General features: G+C 43.6%; 1 protein-coding gene across 1 annotated transcript in view; it reads right to left on the bottom strand.

Annotated features, from left to right (window-relative positions):
• Nucleotides 1–11681, bottom strand: part of BMPER (BMP binding endothelial regulator) — a 262543-nt gene extending 250862 nt beyond the window's left edge. The window contains exons 1-2 of the mRNA XM_060020709.1: nt 11549–11681; nt 10411–10496 (exon numbers count right to left, since the gene is read on the bottom strand). Of these exons, the coding sequence (XP_059876692.1) occupies nt 10411–10496; nt 11549–11681 (219 nt within the window). The remainder of the gene's footprint in view (nt 1–10410; nt 10497–11548) is intronic.
• Between the last annotated feature and the right edge of the window lie 4864 nt (nt 11682–16545).

The following is a 16545-nucleotide window of genomic DNA, read 5'->3' as shown; positions in this document are numbered from 1 at the left end:
CTCTGGTCAGGGAAGATGCCACTTGTCCCGCCCTCTCATTTTCTCTTGTTGAGCTACCTGTGTGAAACCTTCAAATTGCCGTTCAGGTTATAGACCTTTGGGTTTCTCCTGTGGAAGATCTGGGTTAGTCCCACCCATTACCTAACATTTGAAAGAAAAAGCAACAAAAAAACTCATTACACTGCACGACGTGTACATACAATAAGGCCTTTGTCCTTAAAGGAAAAACATAATTTTCAACAGAGTCGGCTCCCAGAAGCCAAGGGAGCTAACATCCAAAACCTAATATAAACACTGAGGCTTATGTCAAGGTTTCGGAGTTAGCCTCACTGAAAGGGGGAGGAAATGATGGGGAATGGCAGCCACAGGGATCCGAGGCATTTTTTCATTGTGATTTTTGAAAGCAGAACTGAGATAATCCCCAATCCTCCCCTCTCGGGCACCTCCTGCATTGTCGCCTACAAGGGCTGCTTTCGACAGCAGGATATTTCTATAAGAGGGAATGTTCCTTTTGGTGCAAATAAAAGCAGGTCTTCATGTCTATGTGATTCTAGTTTTCAAATGTGAGTACATTCCTTTCAAAGGAAAAAAAAGTTTTTTGTAATGATTATTTAGGATGTCTTTTATAGAGGGGGTTGACCTTCTGTGACAAACTCTCTGGGAGAATCCTGTTTTGGAACTTGGAGTTCCATTCTGGGGGGGAGCGATCCCAAGTGTTAACAACACAAATTATAAACAGGAAACTCCAGCCTGACTCCCACTCAAGTCCCAAGGTTGTGGACCTCTCACTGAAGCTATGGGGCTTCCAGAGATGAGGGGACAAGGTTCTTAACACTTGAAGACCTCATCTCATAAGATAAAACTGCCCAGGTTAACTACATACAACACAGAACATGCTATCAAAGAGAAGAAGCAGATTCCTAGAAAACAAACACACAAAGCTCTGTGAATGCGCAGGGTCCACACGTCCAAATCCAGTCACCTCAGTTAATCTGGGATCACCCAATACACCACGGGTGTCCAGAGTGACTGTGGCTGGGCAGATGGCAGGACCCTGAACGTTCTAAAAGGGGGAGGGGAATTCCCTGGAGGTCCAGTGGTTAGGACTCCACGCTTTCGCTGCCAAAGGCGTGAGTTCCATCCCTGGTCTGGGAACTAAGGTCCCGCCAGGCGTGCCTCATGGCCAAAAGTAAAATTAAATTAAAAAATAAAAATTTAAAAAAAAAATGTTTAAAGTAAAACTAAATAAATAAATTAAATTAAATGGGAAGGACTCTGACGTGTCTGTCTGGGTGGGTCTACCAGTAATTAGTTTTACATTTCTGCCTCCTACCTGCCACTTCCTTGTTCAATGGCAAATACCCCAAAGGACAGCAAGGCCTCACTGTGAAAGCAACGTTGTGATTAGCTGTCTGGAGATGGACACCAGTCAAACAGGTGAACTTTTGAAGATGAAAAATAGAGGAGCAGCCCATCTTGCTAAGCCCCAAATACTTCCCGGGTTTTCTGTCTTTTATGGAAAAGATAGCAGTCGCTTCTACTGAACTTCCATTGTCTACCCTGACAGAAGTTCAGAGTAAACACATGTCATAGGAATTGACAATAAATTGAAATAAAAGCGGTAGTCCATTAAATCATTTCTTAGAAGTCTTGCAGTAGTCTATGTAATCACTTCTTAGAAGTATAGGATAGGCAGTAATTGCATAGCATTTAGGTAGTGGCAGTAGCTATCATTTCTGAAGTGCTTCCCGTCTACCAGACCCTGTTTTAAGAATTTTACATGTTTTGACCCACAGTTCTGACAAAAGCCCTATGATGAAAATATAGATGTCAAGATACAGAAATATCAGGCAACTCACCCAGAGCCACACAACTATGAAAGGAGGCATGGGAACCACTACACTATCATTCCTAAAAAATATACTCATTAAAGTATATGTTAAAAACTGGTTTATAGCATACACCTTACTTCCTTCCATTCCAGTTCTGGCCCTTACTAATAATAATTCCACTTACACTGTTTACAAAGGTCTTTCACAAACACCAGCACGTTTAATCCATACACATCACCTCAGTTAATGGCTACAGCAAACAGATGGGTTCTGCATTATGATTCCTCTTTAGAAATGAAGCTGAAGGGCACACATACCATTGTGACTTGCCCAGTACCCACGACTAAGGCTCAGAGAGACCAAGGTGGCTGCTGAGTGATGCACAGCTACAAGGCGGCCCTGGGGAGACTTGAACCCATAATGTCAGACACCAAGGCCACCACTCCACAGCTGTACTTCAATGACAAAACAGACATCAAAAATTTAGTGAAAAAAGAAAATATTTTTCCTGAAGATCTAACTAAGGGATTAAATTATATCATAATATTTTTTAAAGCACCATTAACAGTTTCATAGAGAAACCTGAAAGTTTACTATGGTAAGATTTTATATTAGTCAGATTCTTTGATAATGTTGTTCAGATTCATAATAAAAAGTGCCTCAATGTGGCCTTGTCCATTTTGCACTTAACTACAGAAACATTCCAAAGACACTTGCAAAAGCCTATTACTTTTATTCATGAAATTAGTTTTGTTTGGGGACCTTTGAAAATGTCGTAAGACCTTTTTAAATCTCAGTTCGGAAAATTTGTGATTTTTGCACTAAATTTTCAAAATCCCTACAGCAATCTTAGTTTGGGATTTCTCTCAAACGAGTTTCCACTGAATTCTATCTATGATCAATTCTATTCCATGGGAAAATATGCAGCAGGTACTAGGGACCTGGGCACCACGGACTGTTATTGATTGTTTAAAATCGTTCGAGAAGATGATGACAAAGTTCCTTCTATGATGTTCTCCTAGAAGGTTCAGTCTAACTCTGTAATATCTAATACCGCTGGTCTTTCTCCTCTTCAGGCATCTTCTGCCTTGGCCTACGCTTTGTTGGTTCTCCTTCTTCTGTAACCATTTCTCAATCTCTGTCTTTTGCTTCTCCCTTTCTAACCTTCTTTTAAATAACAGCCCTTCTTCTAGTTACTCTTTCTTTTATGGGAGTTTGGGGTTGGTAGATGCAAGCTATTACATTTTAAATGGATAATCCTAATGTATAGCACAGGGAACTCTATTCAATATCCTGTGATAAACCATCACGGAAAAGAATATAAAAAAGAAGAATGTATATATGTGTATACCTGAGTCACTTCTAGTTACTATTATAGGCTCATTTCTTGAAATCTCAATGTAGACCGCTTCCCAAGACAAAAAATTTATTCCCAAAGTTCTGAAATTTATTTCAATGCAAACAGTTAACAAACTGCCGTCTTCTAGTCCTGATTTCTCTAGTGAGATCAAGATCTACATTTTGAAGAGCTACCGGGTTTTCCTACTTGGAAGGTCTATGAAGCCCAGTCATCAATTCTGAACTCATTATCCCCACCCACATCTGTGACCTCTTCTCTTCCTACATTGTCTATAACATTGGCTAGAACTTCCAAAATTCCCTTCAATCCACCCCACCTCTCACCTCTGCCATCTATTTTATTGCCAAGTGCTATCAACTTGGGCTCCAAAACTCCTCTGCAAGTCTAGGGGTCCCAGCACATGGATACACTTTTTTTAAGGTGGGTTGTCCAATTTCGATTGTTGCATAAATTGTGTGCTACCACTGAGAATACATACTACCATGGAGAATACTACCACTGAGAATACATCTACCAGACTGAATAATTTGCCGAAGGGGTCATGCAACAGTGGAGAGCAAGGTATCACTGTGAGTAAGAGGAGAGAGCTAGCACCCAAAATGGAATTTTGAGAGTGAGGCCTGGAAGTAAACAATTCTATTCAAGTAACAGCACCCAGAGCTGCTCCAGAGACACCAAGTGATTAGCAAAGTGACTGCTACAGAGACACACTACCACATCATCCTACTGCAGTGACTACTGCATTTTAATTACTGTGTTTTTCTGGGCATTGTTTGGAGTCTTTTAATCCAAATATTCTAGAACTAGAAGGCAGTGAAAGTAATTCAAAAGAATAAGCAATATTGGTTTATCCCAACACCTTCTTTCTCACTGTCCATCCCTGTTCTGGGATGCTTGCCCTCACCTGATCACAACATATCCCTAGTGCCTGTTGTCCAAACTCTGGCCCCTCCACACTCTAAACAGCGCCCACAAAAGCTTCTAGAGGCATTTACATAAAACACATCTTAGTGTGTCATGCGGCTGAGCCAAAATATTAAATGGCTCCCCCAATTCCACGAGCGGAACTGAGCTCCTTATTATTGCACTCAAAGTCCTCTATGCCTCCCACCAAGCCTTCTATCTCCAGCTTCCACCAGAGCTTTGGGTACACTGGGCATACTGGACTCCGCCACCTCCACAATTCCCAAGCCCACACTCCTCTGTGCCTTTCCTCCAATCACGCCTTGCCAAGACTCTCTTTGCTCCACCCATCAAAGTCCCAGATGATCCAATCAGAATTCATCTACAGCTCCCTTAGTACTTGAGTTTGAGTCTAGCACAGTGTTTTTCTGGCACTCCTATGAAACTTATTTATGCATGTGTCTTTCTGCTCTTTTCCGCCGTGGGCAAGAATCTGTGTTACTGGTCTTTGCCCCCCCAAGGTGCCCAACCAGCAGAATGCTTCAAACACAGAAAAGGCAAAAAATGGAAGAGGAGAATGAAGTGTGAAGAGAAGGAAGAAAGAATAATATTATTGAATTTATAACCTGTTACTCCTAGTGCTTCGAGTGATGTTTTATAGAATTAGAACTGGGAATCAAGAGGTCTTAAAATACACACCCAGCGCATTTGCTGATCTTAACTAAGTTCAACAAGCACACTTGACCTCCTGGGGCCATGAAAGGTGATGTTATTAGTATTTTTTATAGCACAAAAAATTCAATAGACCATCAGTTGGACAGAAGTGCCACAGAAGAGGGTGTGAGAAACTGGTATCCTTTGTTTATTCAACGAATTTGTATTAATTGGCTTTATTTTCCATCGTTTTGCCTTGCTTGGCTTTTCCTATTATGTCCTGTTCTCCTGCCCTCACTATATCTGAATCCCCATCTGCGGAAGGGCTCTACTTCCTCGGCCTGGTTTCCCACACTTAAAACACAGTTTTCAGCTGATGCGCACTATAAAGGCCGGTGCCTTGAAATGAAAAGAAAGCATGTTTAAAATGGGACAGGGATGGGGAAGGGGAGCCCACAAGTAAGTAGGCAGCAAAAGCCCACTCAGGTCTGGAACAGGGTGAGAGACTTCCACAAGGTGGGCCAGGAAAATGCCCACGATGCCAGACCACTAGGCGGTTTTTCCAGAATTACAGCACTTCTGAGTCCCAACCCTACCCTTCTGCCAATAAAAGTACAAGTGAAGGTGACCCCACAGGCATAGAGACGTAAATACTCTGCAGAAAAACGAGGCCCCTCTTCCATGGAAAGTTTTTTTAGTGTTTAATGGAGAGCAAGGGGAAAACTTATACCAGGGCTCACAGACCACTGGACCAATAAGGAAACAACTCAGATCGACCCAGTCCAAGTCTAGAGGGACAGAAAACCCCATCAAATGTCACTGACTTAGCCCTGTTCATTCATAACTATGGGTGGGCTTGGCATCATTATCCCTATGTCTTTTCTCCATCAGCTTCCATTTTCTCCCTTTTCTGATGAACCTTTGCATCTAATTCCATGTGAGGAAATAAGAATTTAACATCATCATCAACATCATCAACAGCAATAATGCATCATTCTGACTATATGCCAAACTCTGGGCCAAGTCTTAAATGCTGTATCTCATTTGATTCTCACAGCAAGTCTATGAGCTCGGTAGTGATAGACGTCCCACTCTACAGATGAGGAAACGGAGACTTAGAAAGGTGAAGTAACTTTCCCAAGTTCACCACCAGTAAGTGACAGAGCCAAGATCCGAACCCAGGCCTGTCTGATGCCAGGGCCAAGGCTCTTTGCCAAAATGATATGAAACCAGCCAATAGCTGCCTGAACTGTGTCTTCCTCTGAAAGAGCCATCCAAGTCCAGACCTGGTTCATGTTACAAGACCAAGATCACTCTAACTGCTCCCCAAAGTGAGCCTACGTCAGCTCTACAGAGGCTGAAATAACTCTCTGAGCCCTTGGAAGTATCTGTAGACGTTTGTAAGTAGTAAACGACCAGCGGAAGCAAGTTGATTTAGCATAGAAAACACTGTTTTCACATCCCAGATCTGTCTCTTAGTAACGATGTAACCTCAGGACATTTGCTCCACCTCTCTGAGCCTCAGGAAAGCATGGGTAATAATAATTGTCTGTGAGCTGGTACTGGTGAATTTGCCAGCACAATGCTGTAAATTAGTTACCTTTCCCCCCAAACTGTTTTACTGAGTACCTTATTCTATGGAATAGAATACACTGTCTAAACAGAGTATAAATAAATAATAGGTAGATAAATAAATAAATAACTCCTGATCATTTCCTTAGTGAGCATCCAAAATCCAAAGTCTAAAAATGATATAAAACAATTTCCAAAAAATTGTGGCAACCTATGCATATGTGCATGTACTAAGTGTATCTCTCTGAACACATAAGGACTACTTTTTATCTCCTCTCCCTCTCCTTCACCCTCCTAGCTCTCCCTCTCTCCACCTCTTACTCTCTCTCTCTCTCTCTCCCTCTCTCTCTCTCTCTCTCTCTCTCTCTCTCACACACACACACACACACACACACACACACACACGAATTGAATCCTGATGCACCGCTATCTCCCTCATTCTCAAACACGTGCCTGACACTTGTTCAGATAATAGATAACTAGTCTCTAGCCAGTTAATTTGAACAATAAAAAACATGAGGCTCTTATAGAGATAAGGTACCCAAGAGAATTCAAAGATGCTGGTAGCTGCTTGTTTAGTGACGGAAGATTTTTGTGATTAAAAAGTGGAAGACAGCAGACAAAGCCCCCTCTGTTTGCACCACTTGGTTGGCTCCAAGCTAGGTGGAGCCCTGCTTCTTGTAACACCAAATTTCACATTGCTTTTTATGAGCAGAGGGTCCATTTCTAAATTGCACCCCTGGATTTAAAAGAGGAAATTTAAACCTCAGAATAATGTTTTTTGCTGAACAAAATGTATGCCAAACTAAGCCCTGACTGACTGACTCCTGGTTTTCTGAGTCGCAGCCTCCAAAGTTTTCTCAGGTTTCCAGTACTGGGCCGAACTCACTGGCTTGTGCCATTTCCTTCTATGCTACGGTTAGGTGGAAAAGGGGTGAGAAGCAGGGGTACCACTTCCCCAGGTTCACTGGATGTATATGGGAATGCCCGAAAGATCCAGAGGACCACTGTAGATTCATCAGCTGAGAGAGGCTGGCTCCTATCAGCTGTACTTCATGGAAGGCACCAACGTGTTGTCCTAGGCATTACGGGAAAAATAATTCTAGCAAGAAGGGGGAAATCGTCATACAAAACAGCAATAAGTCTGGGCCTTCCTAACTCAGCCCCACAAAAGACCATTTTGTAAGATGGGGAAAAGCTGTGCTTTGCTTTCTAACTGAACAATGAAACACTTGCATCTTTAATCCAAACTGTCTACCCACTTCCCTAGATTTCAGGACAATGGCCTAACTTCTCACCTTCCCTCTTGAATAGTTGAACCCACACACTTTAGAATGATACCCATCAGCAGCTAACAAACAGGTTATTCTTGGACCATGACTGATGCTGGCAAAATGCTCGGGTCCAGGCAGACAAGGATAAGTGAGAATAAAATTATTCAGTTCTGCTTGCCGTGGCCACTGCATCCGCAGTCATCCTCAAAATTCCCACAGAAATAAGCTCATTCCACCTTTGAAACATTTTGGAGCTTAAAAGTTTAAATCAGTCCAAGTTGATTTTGTGGGGTTTTTCAAGCTTTTACACTGTAATTATATGCAGGACTTTGTGCCACCTATTTCCTCCCAACTGTAACATTTTATGTCTTTTTTAAGCATACGTTGAGGTTAGCTTTTTTTTTTTTTTTCAGTACATGTTATGAAACAAGATATGAGCTTATACTCAACTTTAGGTAACTTTCTGCCAAAAGGCTGGACCAACACAAACTAAATATGACTATTTTCTTTATCCAAAGTACAGTTTTGACTATTACATACCCTCTTAATGTACATACATAAAACTAGCTCACAACTAAAGCTCCCTGCAGGTCAGCTGAAATCATAACGAGATTTTCCTTTCATATAATGTGATTAACAAATGTTAGCTAACCAAACTCCTAAAAGACTCAAAAGAAAAAAGCAAAATAACTCAAGCAATGCCCAAAAGTCAAATAACTCAACAAACTTTCTATTTTTTTCTTTGCTTTTTCACATCTTTAACTTAGAAAACAGCCTGTTTCACTTGATTATATGCACGTGCTCTAGAGGCAGGTGAGAGTGAGTTCCAGCTCCACTATTTACAAAAATGTGACCTTCACAAGCTACTAAACTCCTCTAGCCTCAGTTTCCTCATCTGTAAAACAGGCGGGTAAAAATCCTCAAAGGATTTTTGTGAAGATTAAATGAAATAACGCAGGCTTCAATAAGTGTGGGCAAATAGTGTTTCATAAATGTTAGTTGCTATTGCTGACATTATCTATCTGCTAAATAAGTCTACCTTCCAACCTAAAAAAAAAAATGTCAAATGTCTCATGGCAGCCTAGGTGCTTTGAAATTCATATACTGCAATGGGTCCCTCAGAAACTTACAAGAGCAGACACAAATAAAGAAGCGGCCGTCCATCTATTCTTGCTCAACTTTATCAAGTATTACAAATGTTTGGGAAGCAGTAATAACTATGACAGCTTGGGCCCCATAATCCTAAACCCCTGCAAAGGTCACGGCAACATATCACTGAGGCTTTCAGCTAGTGAGAGCTCTGAGGCATCCTCTGAATAGCAAGTGAGTTGGAGTGCCAGAGTTCAGACTTTATATGTTTAGAAAGGATTTCTGACAGCTCTTACGAAGGCAGATACCTCCAAATGTTACTCGAAGATATAAATGAACCTACCACCCGTCTGAACTTAACGCATTTCTGGAATAAATATCACTCCAGAACTCCAACTGACGCATCTTTTCAGATTCACTCCTTACCTTCAAAACAGCAAGATTCTAATATCTGTTTTATTAGCAGTAAGGCTGTACTTTCGGGGAGAGGCACTACTTCCTCCAGGGCAGGAGTATGGAAAAGGGGAAATGCTGTATGGAGAATTTTTATATTATTTGGGAACAGTCTGCAAAACCCAAACTGTATATTTAAACTTTACAAATGTAACAATATTGTAACGCTTATCTCTGCAAACGGAATGCATTTTTACCTCTATTTCTGTTGATTTCCTTAGTCTTCAGAACCCGATAATCATTTGATACAGACATTCACCTTCACCCATTTATCATTTCACAACATTGACCTCATCTCTTATCATGAAAAAGTTTGGGTAGTTTAAACCCAGATGGCTTGGCTTTCACCTAAACAGAGAAGAATCCCTTCTCTGGTTCCATACAGCATGTTGATCTGATAACAAGCAGTCATCTATCACTTGGGGGCTTTGCATTTGACTGCCTTAATGTATTTCCAACAGGGTTTTGTGATGTGTAGTTTTTAATCAAGGTTTGCCAAAACTGATTGGCATGTAAAACACTTTTAAGCAAAAATGTTGTTCTTTGTAAGTCTCTATTTCAGCTCAGAAATTCTTATTCGTATAACTTAATCTCCCCCGTGTGGTTACTTATTAGACCTTATCATTAACTATTAAGTTAAAATAAATTGAAACAAATTTTTTTTTTAATCTACTAGCCACTGCCAGTGTTAACTAAGCAGCTGAAAGCCAAGTGTCATCCTCTAAGGATAGAGTCCTTTCTGACTCATGCTTCCAAATCAGAACTACAAAGACTGTTTTTGAGACTTAGTATATAAGAGGCAAAGAAATCCAAGATTACATCTTGTCCTCATGTTTGTGCTTTGTGACTCTCATCTCTTTTTCCCCTTGTCATATACCTTATCCCAGACCTTTATACCTAAATGTTATCATTTTCACACTGAGCTCAGACAACAGAATCAAGGCAGAAAGTTTGGTGGCACCTATGATTTGGTGGCAATAGCCATCCCTGGGAACAGAAGGGCAAATGGTAATTATCACTGAGACGATGCCATACCAAGTCCACCTTAAGTTTACTTCTGTAAACTGATGTCAAAGATAAGAATTCCCAGACTGAAGAAATGGAAACTGCAAAAGTCCATAATACTCAGAAATTCAACTGAATTCAATTCACCAGCTATCTGAAGTTTTGTAACGACCAAAATCAGTTTTTAAGATTTGGTCATATTACATTTAATGGATTCAGCTTATCAGAGGGAGCAACTGACTTCACATTACCTGATCTCCATACTCACCATGCAGACACACATTATACAAGGGTTGTCCGTGATAAATGGAATCTGCAGAACTTCACCTTCATTTTCACATTTTGCAACAGAACCTGAAGGAGAAAATAAGTTATTTAAATTTAGCTTAGTGCCATTGTTACAAAAATAGAATTTTTACTTTAATGCTTTTTGAAACAACTATACCCAAATTTCAGAAATTCCTAATGAGTTTTAAATTCTCAAACTCATCCAAAAGAAGTCCCCCCGAAGAAAATCTATTTTAAATAGTTTTATTAGAACAGGTTTGTTTTGTTTTTTTAAAGGCCGTGCTATATAGATAGATTTTCTGCTTTCGATAGTTTAAGCACAATTCCAAGTATTTCACTGGATCCTTAATAATACCCCTCCTTCATGAAGGCATTTCAAGTAAACACACACTCCCACATGCAAAAAAAATTCAAATTGGCCATTAAGGCAGATTTTAAATTTGAACAGAATTCAGGACAGTGTCAATGAACAGGGCTTTATATGAATCCGCCTCATATTGTCTTGAGCTGAAATCACTTTTTGAAACACAATCTTCTTTCCTCTTTTAGAAATTGCCTCAATATTTTCTTTTCTGCCCCAGGTGTCACTAAAGTATGTCCTTCAGAATAGCAGCTGAGGTCTTCACCTGCCTGAAAGCATATAATTATTATATCCTGCTATTAGTACCCTTTTAAAATATGATCGTTTCTTTAAATTCAAGGTGCTTTAAAAAGCACTCCCTGTACAGAAGCTATATTGGAACCCTATAGAGTGAGAAAGGCCGATGGGTGGAAAACGGTTAAATTTTTTTTCTTTAATTGTATACGGGAGAAAAGATCAAAATAAAGATTGAAGAAAACTAAAAATAAATAAAGGAACTTCTCAAATTCAAATAGAAGAATTTCCGTTATCACTATACTATTGATGTCAACAGCCTCCTTGCCCTCCACCCCTTAACCTACTCACTGTCTTCCCACCCCTTAACGCCGCGGGCTTCGCTTCTTGCCCACCGCCAGCGAGGGGCAGGCTCCTAGGTGCTCGCTCCCCGCCCTCCTGTCCCCGAGGCCAGCCAGCGCTTCCTCTCCCAGGTACCATGCCAGCGTCCGGGAGGGTCGGTCCCTCCCGCCCCCTCCCCTACCTGTCAAGAAGGAGGAAGCCAGAGACATGGGGACCCCCGAGCAATTGAGCAGCAGCAAGACGCAGCAGGTAATCCCGGGCGAGCGCCGGCGGGGACGCTCAGCCAGAGCCCTGACGCCGGAGAACCAGAGCATCGTCACCTGGAGGGAATCCCGGGCGACTGCAGGTCCCGCGCCGCCGCCTATGCTCCACTACCGCCGCTCGCAGTCAAAAAGGGCTCTCAGCCGGCGAGTCGGGAGACAGTCCGTTAAGGAGGGAGGCGGGCGCCCGGGAGCCTGGGGCGGGGGGGTGGGGGGGAGCTGAAGGGGGAGGCGGGAGAGAGAGGCGAGGGGTGAGGGGCGCCCAGGGAGGAGGGGTCCTGCGGCCAGGCTCCTCTAATGCGGCTTTTTTTTTTTTAAGGAGTTGCTCGCAGCGGTTTAGTCGTCGGCTCCTCCATACTAGAGAGGGGGCCGGGAGGAGGGGGTATCGGAGCAGCCGGAGATAGGCAGAGAGGAGTGGCTGCGCTTCCCGCTGCGCACCGCTGCACAGCCGCCGCCGCCGCCCGGGCTGCAGCGACTGCCCGGGGGCGCGCCGCTGCCGCGGCGTCCTCCACTCCTGCCCTCCCACCTCCTGACGGCCCCTCAGGCTCTCAGCCCGGCCCGCGCGCACGCTCGCTCCGGCGCCGGAGACCCGGGCGCCCCGGGCGCCTCTGGGAACCCGCTGGGAGCGCCCGGGCGCAGGGGGGATTGCAGAAGCCCCGCGCCGGGCGCTTGTCTTCACCGGGCGTCCAGCCTGCTCCCCAGCCCCTCGAGGGAGGCCACTTGCCCCGGGGCACGGATCGGAGCGGGGCAGGCGTGTCTCCACCGCCCGGAGCGCGCAGCGCCTCCTCCCTTTCCCGGGGGAACCCTCCCCTAGCCGGGAATGCCGCGCCACCCCCACTCACACCCGGGCGCTCCAGCCCTGGGAGGGAGCAGAATACGGGACGCAGGGCGCCTCACCACTCCTGCTTGTGCCCAGATGCCCCAGCTTTGGGATGGAGCGACACGGGGCGCCGGGCTGGGGGCGGGGGGCCGCGCGACTTTTCACTCCCTGCTTTGCTTCGGTCTGCTGGGGGCGAGACAGCGGACTCCCGCGCTGAGCGGACAGAGGGGCGAGGGGCCTTCCAGAAGAGTGTTCTGTGCTTATGTGCCTGCCAGTCGTGACACTAGGGAAGACAGAAGCTGAAACTACACGCAAGGTCAATTAATAAACGCACAGAGGCGAACGCTTTTCGCCCTTAAAAAAAGATGAACAGTCGCTCCATGACTCCTCCCATCCAACCTCGGGCGGACTGGGGCGGGGAGGTGTTTGACTAATCATTCACTGACCCGAGAAAGAGGGAGGGACCCAAGCGGCGGCTAATCTCTAGCAGGAATAGCCACCCCGCGGCCTCGGCAGCCGCAGCCCTGGGTGTCCAGGAGTCCGACCCTACGTACGGCCCGCGGATCCCCCCGGCCGGATCGCGGCCTCCTGCTCAGGCCGTGGCACCCTTTGCTCAAAGTGGGGGATGCAGTGGAGGAGGGAAGAATTTTTGTAACCAAATGGGAATTAGGGGACGCTTGGCAAGTGTTGGGACCTGATGATCAGCTGTCCTCGGAGATCGCCTTGGGTCGCCGGCTTCCTCTTACCAAGAATTAAAACGGGGCCCCCTCACGCCCATCCTCCTGGCGGGTCGGCCTGGGTGGATCTAAACGGCAGTCGCGGACTAGCCAAGCACGTTTCTCAGCGGGACGCACCTAACAATTTCCCGACACAAAGTGGGTCGTCGGTAGTCGCAGAAACTATACCTTTGCAAATATATTAGTCAGTTTGCGGACACATTTAGTACAGTTTCCTCTTAAGCCCTCCGCTTTTTTTGGGGGGGGGCTGTTTATTTGTTTTTATTTTATCGAGTAGTTGGAGCCTTCACTTAAAGCTGCAATGCCCACATTCCGGCACGCCAAGGAGCCAATAGGAGCGCATTGCTCTGACAAGGAAAAAGTAAGAGAGGGGAAAGCTGTCATTAGCTTAGCACGCTCCATTTCCCTATCAAAACAGATTTTTAGCGTAAAACTTAAAAGAGAAGAAAGATGATGTGTGGTTGCCTTCCCCCCCCCCCACAAATAACCACCACAGCCAGGCAGCTCCTTGAAAATCAGAGTGTTTAATGTATTTACTAACGATAAAGAACATGCAAAAAAAGAAATCTCTAAACCTAGCCTTACCTCCCAATCCATTTTTTATCAAAACAATAAAATAAAGACGTTTATGACTACAGAGAAGTACAGTCAGTTGAAACCACTACCTAAAAAAGATTCTCTCTGCATGGGGCTTTTAGATAAAGATGATAATCGTGACTTAATTAAGGAAAACGGAATAATGGGTAGGCTGGGAGACCTTTCATTGCCCTAGACTTCAGCAGTAGACCTGGATAAACTCACATTAGAGAATTGCAGGATATTTGAAGAGTACACATTAGTTACTCAGATGTGCCTTCCCCGACATCAGCCATACGTCCTCAAGGGTTTGCATGACAAAAGTCTTTATGATGGAATCTGTGTGTGTGTGTGTGGCATTTCTCAAACTAGGGACCTGGTGCTTTGGGATGCACTGGAACTTGCCCTATAGGTATAAATCCAAAAATCACCTGGAAAACATTTTCGTCTGCCTGGAAGTTTACCAATGGGAAAGATACACAGAAGTCTTTGGCAAACCTGTCCCTTCTTCCTGTTTGTTTTAATCAGCTGCCACCAGTGATTTCCCCTGCTGCTTTCTTCGCAAATGGGCCCTACTCCTGGAAGAGCATCTTTCTCCCCAAAGGGCTTATCGGCCCTCCACTGCTGCTGCCACCACCCCTTCAAGTGACAGTCTATCAGCTGCCAGTTGGCCTCTGTCTACACAAACCTGAGATACTCTGGGGTCAAAAAAGAAAGAAAAGAAGCAGGCAAGCACTGAAAAGCATACAGCTCTGCCTTCACTTGTTTAAAGTAAAGGGCGGTACCATCCAAATCCCCAAATGCTCTTGACTGATGGGTCCCAAAGATCATTATTTAACTACAGCTATCTCATGCTCTTCAAAATAAAATATATAACCTAATCAGACCAAAAGAGAACGAGGCCTGTGGTAGGAGAATTCTCTTCATCCCTTGGCAAAACTATGATGCTGAATTTGCGCTGAAAAATCCAACTAAATATACCACTTAGTAATGTAGATTCAAAGTTACTTCAAGAGAAATTACAGCAGCCCAGCTTCCTAAAAATAGAAATAAATAGACCTTCAAAAAGGCAGCAGGGGAAAGGAATTGTGATACCAACCACTAGGGAGGGCCGAAGGTATTCCATAAATGTGTGAGGGTTTTGCTTTATGAAAGACACGAGGCATTTCAGACTTGATGAGGATAAGGGATGGTGCCACCTAGGAGCTTACAGTCTAGTAAGGGAGATAAAGCGTGTTTATAAATGAATGCAGTACAAGGTAGGAAATGAATGTAAGAGGAGGAGATAACATGCCCTGTCATGGAAGTTTAAAGAAAGAAGACACTTAGCTTCATGGAGGAGGTGGCAAAGGAGCTGAGATTTGAAAAGCAGGGGAGGCTTTAGTAGAAAGAAGGACAATCCAGGAGCAGCAGAGAGTAACAGCAGGGAGACTCACTATTTACAAAGAGAATGGGGAGCAGTCATTTAATTGGCTCTATCTGTCAGCTGAGCAGAGCTGTGGGAAGGCTTGATAATGAGGAAAGTAGAGGCAGCACTTGAAGGATCCACCTCAGATAAGCAACAGGATATTTACCATGGAGTAAGTGCCTACCTCTTAGAAACAACCAGACTACATTTCTTTAGATTGGAAAGTATTTCTGCAGGTGCATTCAGCAATCTGTGCATTTATTCATTATTAATCATGATACTGGAGAGCACCATTTCCACCTCCATCTGTTCAAAATTAGAAATGGTGCTTTGACATTTTTTTTAAAACACTGGAGATCTTAGAGATCATACAAACCAACTCCCTGCCCTTTCCCTTTGAGAATGAGAATTCTGAAGACTGACAGGAAAATGACTTGCCTAGGGTCACACAGCTAGTTAATGGCATAGCCCATTTAAACAGAGTTCTTCTGACTCTCTGATCATAATGCTTTCCATTACAACTGTTCTGCCTTATTGAGTCATAAGAATATAGGAAAGGACCACTGGATGTTTTTAGATATGATACAAATTAAAGTTATAGAGTTAGTGCAATTGGTACTGAAATATCTATTGAACTGAACTAGCACCAATAACACAAGTTGTAAGAGCAAGAAAAACAGACCACAACTTCGCTCACCAGTTGAACAGTGACTTTACTCTTAGCTCACTAGACTAAAACATTAAAGAACTGCACTCTCTTCTGGGTTTTGCTACTGGTTTGCTCAGTTTCTGGTCCTTCAGACAGGAGAGGGTACCACTGAGGCTGATAAGAAGTCCTCTAGATTCTGCCAGAGGGCTCTAAATAATGTCATTCCAAAAAGTCAGAGGCTCTGAAATTACTTTTTTTGTGAAGGTGAAGAGACTGGAGACAATGACAAAAGCATCATTTTAGTGATATTGGTCTATTTTATTTAAATGATCTTTATTAAAATTGAATTATTTTCATTAAGTGATCTTTCTCTCAATCATTTTCTCTACTGTTTGTAGCCTTAAGGGTCTTTTCATATGACTGTACTCACTGAAGAGTTTATTCATTTTTAAAGCAGGGCATTTTGATAAAGATGATGGGATCAAGGCATTTTTAGACACAGTTGCACTGAAATAACAAAATCACTGTTTTTTTTAAATGTTGAATTACTATTGTAATAAATAAACTCCCCTTCACTCCTTCCCTGACCTTCACTCACCTTTGGCCTCACCCCAATCCCTGCCTCAAGGATGGTGGAGTAATGAAGTGAGTTTTGCCTGTTTTACAAAGTACTTGTTCATTTAAATGTCCATGAGCCAAAACAACCACATTGGAGTGTCATAGATTCT

This window comes from Delphinus delphis, chromosome 9 (genome assembly GCF_949987515.2).
Source record: "Delphinus delphis chromosome 9, mDelDel1.2, whole genome shotgun sequence".
In the NCBI taxonomy this organism is placed as follows: Eukaryota; Metazoa; Chordata; class Mammalia; order Artiodactyla; family Delphinidae; genus Delphinus; species Delphinus delphis.
Note: the sequence above shows the minus strand (reverse complement) of the source record. Positions and strands in the feature narration are given on the sequence as shown.